This window comes from Loa loa (assembly GCF_000183805.2).
Source record: "Loa loa unplaced genomic scaffold supercont3.39, whole genome shotgun sequence".
Taxonomy (NCBI): Eukaryota; Metazoa; Nematoda; class Chromadorea; order Rhabditida; family Onchocercidae; genus Loa; species Loa loa.
Window position 1 is genome coordinate 207,690 of NW_018108219.1, and position 5,309 is coordinate 212,998.

At 23.7% G+C, this 5,309-nt stretch overlaps 1 protein-coding gene across 1 annotated transcript in view; it reads left to right on the top strand.

Annotated features, from left to right (window-relative positions):
* Nucleotides 1-2,548: 2,548 nt before the first annotated feature.
* The window catches only part of LOAG_17096 (hypothetical protein), a gene marked incomplete at its 5' end in the record, with an annotated part of 6,514 nt that continues 3,753 nt past the window's right edge, over nucleotides 2,549-5,309 (top strand). Inside the window, 4 exons of the mRNA XM_020449756.1 lie at nucleotides 2,549-2,677; nucleotides 3,338-3,445; nucleotides 4,095-4,155; nucleotides 4,419-4,519. Coding sequence (XP_020306679.1) covers nucleotides 2,549-2,677; nucleotides 3,338-3,445; nucleotides 4,095-4,155; nucleotides 4,419-4,519 — 399 coding nt within the window. The remainder of the gene's footprint in view (nucleotides 2,678-3,337; nucleotides 3,446-4,094; nucleotides 4,156-4,418; nucleotides 4,520-5,309) is intronic.

The window sequence follows — 5,309 nt, forward strand, 5'->3', positions numbered from 1 at the left end:
ATTAACATTGTACTTATTTAAGATGATACTGATGAAAATAAGATAGTAAAGAAAGTTTTGTACAATTCATTTAATTCTTTTTCTTTCTTTCCATAAATAATATTTAACAATTTATTCCATATCTTTTATTGATTTATTCCTCATTCCCGATCATTCTCAAATTTTCTCTTATTGTTGCATTTTTATTTTTTTAATTTATACGTATATTGCGACACAACTTGTTACCGCTATTATTGCATTTACCAAATAGCAATTATCCATTCGTTTTTTTTTTTTTTCTAAAATTCATCTTTCATAATCTTTGAACTCATGAATTGTGATATATAACTATTGTTGTTGTTATTATTGTCATTGTTTTTTCTTTTGATATAGGGTATGAATAAATTTGATAATCTTCTCTATTACAATAATAAATTATAACAGAACAGTGGTATGGTAGTAGTTATGATGAAATTTCATTTTCGTTTTAATTTTAAAATTTTAAATAATTTTAAAGATATAATTTGTTTATTTCATTCATCATCCTCAAGTTTGATTAGTTTTTGCTAATCTATTACAAATGATTTTAAACTTTGCACTGTTTTTTTTCTTTTGATTGTTTACAACTAATTCTATTCCATGTTTATTGATAATGACCCTAAAGTTATCAAAGATGTAGTTTGTTTGTATCATTTATCATCCTCACTGAGGATTAGTTTTTGTTAATAGCTGCTGATAAGATTTGATCATTGATTCCTTCATACTCATCACATTCACTACCTAACATTTTCTTTTTTTCTATCAATTCAAAATAATTTTCGCATAACGGTCAATTTCCTAAATCTCTTCATTTCACTTTTTTTCTTTTTAAGATTCAATATTTTAGCACTTAAGTAAGTGCAGCTATTTGTCACTGTCAAGTGTCAACTTCAACTTAAACATCAATCATTGGCAAAAAGCCTGACAAGTAATCTCTTTTATTTTTCATGTTTCACCAAGGAATTTTTCAGTTTTTGTTACAATTATGTCAAACGAAAAAAAAAAAAGGATGTAATTAGTGTCTTTAAATAATTTCTATTTGCAGCAAAATTTAGAAGAAAAAAAAGGAGGATAATTTGATTACATTTCCAGATGATTGAAATGATAACGAATCAGTATTAACTGTTCTTGCTTGCTCCTACATTCCATGATAATTTATGAAATTCTAATTTTCCATTATAGTTCAAATTAATTTAGATTAAACCAAAATTAATAGGTCAATTCAGTTTAATTAAATTAAACTTTTTTCTTTTAAAAATTTGTTTCCTCAGAACTTTCACTTTTTTTTGTTCACTCTCATTTACTTACTTATCCTAATGTTTGCTTTCTTTTCAATTACTTAATTCAATGATTTGCTATTCGATTTTACCGTCATTTTATTTTTTGCCTCCTCCTTGACTCATATTGTCAACTAAATGTAAGCAAAAGATTTGCAATATAAATTTAAAGCCTTCAATTTCTTGTTTTTAATCTTACCAGATGTAGCAGAGAATTAAATAATTTTTCAACTTTCATACTGATCAGAACAATACTAAGATTAAATCATTAATTTCACTAAAATTGTTTTCATTTTCAAAAGTTGTAATGAAATTAATGGAGTCAATAAAAATTTTTAAAAGTTTAATCAATTAAATTCACTGTTAATTACTATTTGTTGGATAAACTTATTGAAATGTCTGATAGACTTTTCATTCATTCCGTTTTTCATTCTTTTATTTTCAAATTTATTTTAACGATTTCTTTTTGCATTCGCTTTTTTTCAATAATTGTTTTAATAAATTAATATTCAAATGAACTTGAAATTGTCATAAAAAAACTTTTTTGCAATATTTTTACTTTATTATATATATACATATATGTATTTTAATATGTATATATTTTTTAATATATATACATATTTTAAATATATATATATATTTTAATATATATATTTTTTATAAGCATATTAAAATTGTTTTTATCGTATAAATGAAGTTTTTAAATTCAAACTTCAAATATCCATCATTTTTTGTCTAATCTGTTCGTACTTTTTGTCATTCTTCTTATATCGATCATAACGAATACTTAAATAATATATTTACAGTTTATTACTTTATGTTCTGTCGGTTATCATTATTGTCATCATCATTGTCATCATCATCGTCATCATCAATCTTGAACTTATTAGAGATAATGATTCGGATCACCTAGCATCATCACCACCATCATCACCATCATCATTTCTTGAGCTATCCAGATATGATGATTTGGGTCGTATAACATAATCATATTTTGAACAGAGATAATGAGTGGGGTCATGTAGCATCGTCATATCTTGAACTAAGCTATCAGATATGATAATTCCAGTTATATAGCATATATTTTGGGCTATCAGAGATGATAATTTTTGTGATAAGTAGAAATTAAACGAAGTTCAAATTTAATTTTCCTATACCCCTTAAAATCCTCCTTTAATTCCCGAATTTCAAAAAAATTTTCAATCGATCTAAAACTATCAAAATATTGAGCAACTTTTAAAGCCAATTATTCCATGATTTTTCATCGCTTTATTTCAGGTTTACGAGTTTTAGTTGGACGTCCTCGAAGTGAATCAATGGGTAGTAATGAAAAGCAAAAAGTTCCATGGCCACCTGTAAATAAACCATTACGACGTGTTCAGGTTTAATTAGTGTAAATTAAAATCAGAAAAAAAAAGATTTGCAAATTAATAAATCTTTTTCTCATTCATATTTCTTTCGAAGAATTTTTTTTTCAACTTCACTCAACTCTTTTTCATTTATATTATATTGAAATTACTATGGGAAGTTTGATGGAAAGAAAAGAAAATTAGAAAAAATAAATTTTCAATTTTAATGGTTATTAATTACTTAATGAAATATGGTAAGAAATGATAAGTTTATAGATTGTGTTGTAAAAATCTTTTTGCTATTATAAAGTAACTAACTAAATTGCAATTTCAATTTCTTTTTTCTCAAATCGAAGAGAAAAAAAAGAGGAATAAATGAAAGTTGTATGAAAGCTTACTCATAATTCTTTCATTTTTTGTTTTAATTAATCAAATAAACATTACATCGTCAATTAATCTATTTTAGCAAAGGGTATTAATTGAAATATTAATTAAAATTACTAAATTGATTGACTTATATGACACGTGGAATTCATTTACAAATCGATCTTCAACGAATTACACTTGAATATTTCTTTTTTTTAACAATCATTAATATCTGAAGAAAGACAAAAATTTGTGATTTTGATAACATGATGATAAGAATTATCACAATTATCACGATTTAAAATTTATTCTTGTATTTATATTCAGATTGAATGTTGTCCGGTGGAATCAGTATATGATTTACGTGATGATAACGAATCATATGATCTTTATGATGATGCAAGAGCATTTCGTCGACCACGTTCAAATAGCTCTGTATGTTATTTACCCTTTCCTTTTTTTTTTCTTTTACATTTAATTTATATACTAATCTTGATTTGATTCGAACTTGAATTAAGATACCAGTTCTGATTTGATCGGATTTGAATCCAAATTTGCGTCCCAATTTTGACCTAATTTGGGCTTAAATCTATGTGCCAATTTTGATTTCAATTTGAATTTGAATTTGAACATTTTGCCAGAAAAAATTTTTAGCTTATAAATGGGAATGAAAAAAAACCGTTAAAACCGGGAAACAAAAATACAAAAAACAAAAAAAGACGAAAATATTGGCTGCAATTTTTTTTTCGATGATAAAATTTATGCAACATTTTGAGTTAACCAAAATATATGAAAGTTTATTTCAATTTCGAAAAAAAAATATTTTGCAATAGTTACATTTACCAAATGTTCACCTCTCTCTATATTTTTGGCAAATTTTTAACTTTTTTTTAAATTTAAAACAAAAAAGTTTTCAAAAAATGACTTGAAAATAAGATAAAAATTTAACATAGATATTTTTATTTTTGAAAAATAAGTTAAAAATGGGCTAAACGTTTGAGGTGAATTTTTTTTTTGGAAAAGTTTTTTTTCATTTACATTATTCATGATTAAAATTATTTGCCTAATTAAAATAATATTTGAGGATTTTTTGATTTTACGGAAGACTTCACGTCCGGTATCGGTAGATGTTATTGGCCTTTTAGGTATGTTCAATTTGTTTAAGCTAATTAGTATCCATTAAATAGCTCTGTTTATCATTTGATTTTCTATTTGCAATACAAATTTACATTCTTTAATTTTGCTTGAACAAATTTGTTTCTTAAATTTCAGATTTTGAAATTTATCATTCTATGGCAAAAACTAGGGTTAATTTAACTAATTATACGCACTTATTATGTAAATGCCTTTATTAAACTCTAAACTTTTTCGCAAACTTTCATATGTTTTAATAAATTTTGAATTTCAGATAATAGTTTAGACCCATACAAGCAATATATGAAAGTGGTAGATTGTTATGAATTAGCGCCACATGCTGGTCGAGTAATACTTGTAGATAGTAAAGTAAAGGTAAATTATGCATTTAATATCTCTTTAGTTAAAATACTCATCATATATAGTTTATAATATATAGTTGAAATTTAAATATTTATCATATTTTGACATGTAAACTTGGAATAATTGAACAGAAAAAATAAAAAGAACAGGGAAAAACAACTTTTTTTCACTTTAAAATTCAATAACTCAGCCAAATTTTGCTGCGGCAAAAAAAAGGAATATGAAAACTTAAATGCCAAAAAAATGAAAATGAAAAATGTGAATCAGAAATTGTCATGAAATTCCAGCAAATTTTTCATGTATTCATGCATATTCATTTTCTTTATTGTTGTCGATTTTCCAGGAAATTTTTTTCCAAAGCTAATCATTTCCAAAAAAAAGGCATTTAATCACCTATTCATTCCAGATTTTATCATTTAATTATTCTGAATTTAATCAATCATCGAATTTAATTTAATCATTTCGTTACGGCAACAACAATAATTATTATTATTACATTATTACTATTACTGCTTAGTTTTTTTGTGGTATTCAATTTTCCAGAAAAATTTTTTCCATAATTAATCAATTCTGTTATCATTTCGTGATTATTATCACTATTAGTATCAGTAATGTTAATAATATTAGTAATAATAATAATGTTAATAATAATAATATTAATAATAGTAATAATATAATAATAATAATAATAATAATAATAATAATAATAATGTTATTATTATTGTTATTATATTATTATTAATAATTATGTTATTATTATATTATTATTAATAATGTTATTATTATTATTATTATTATTATT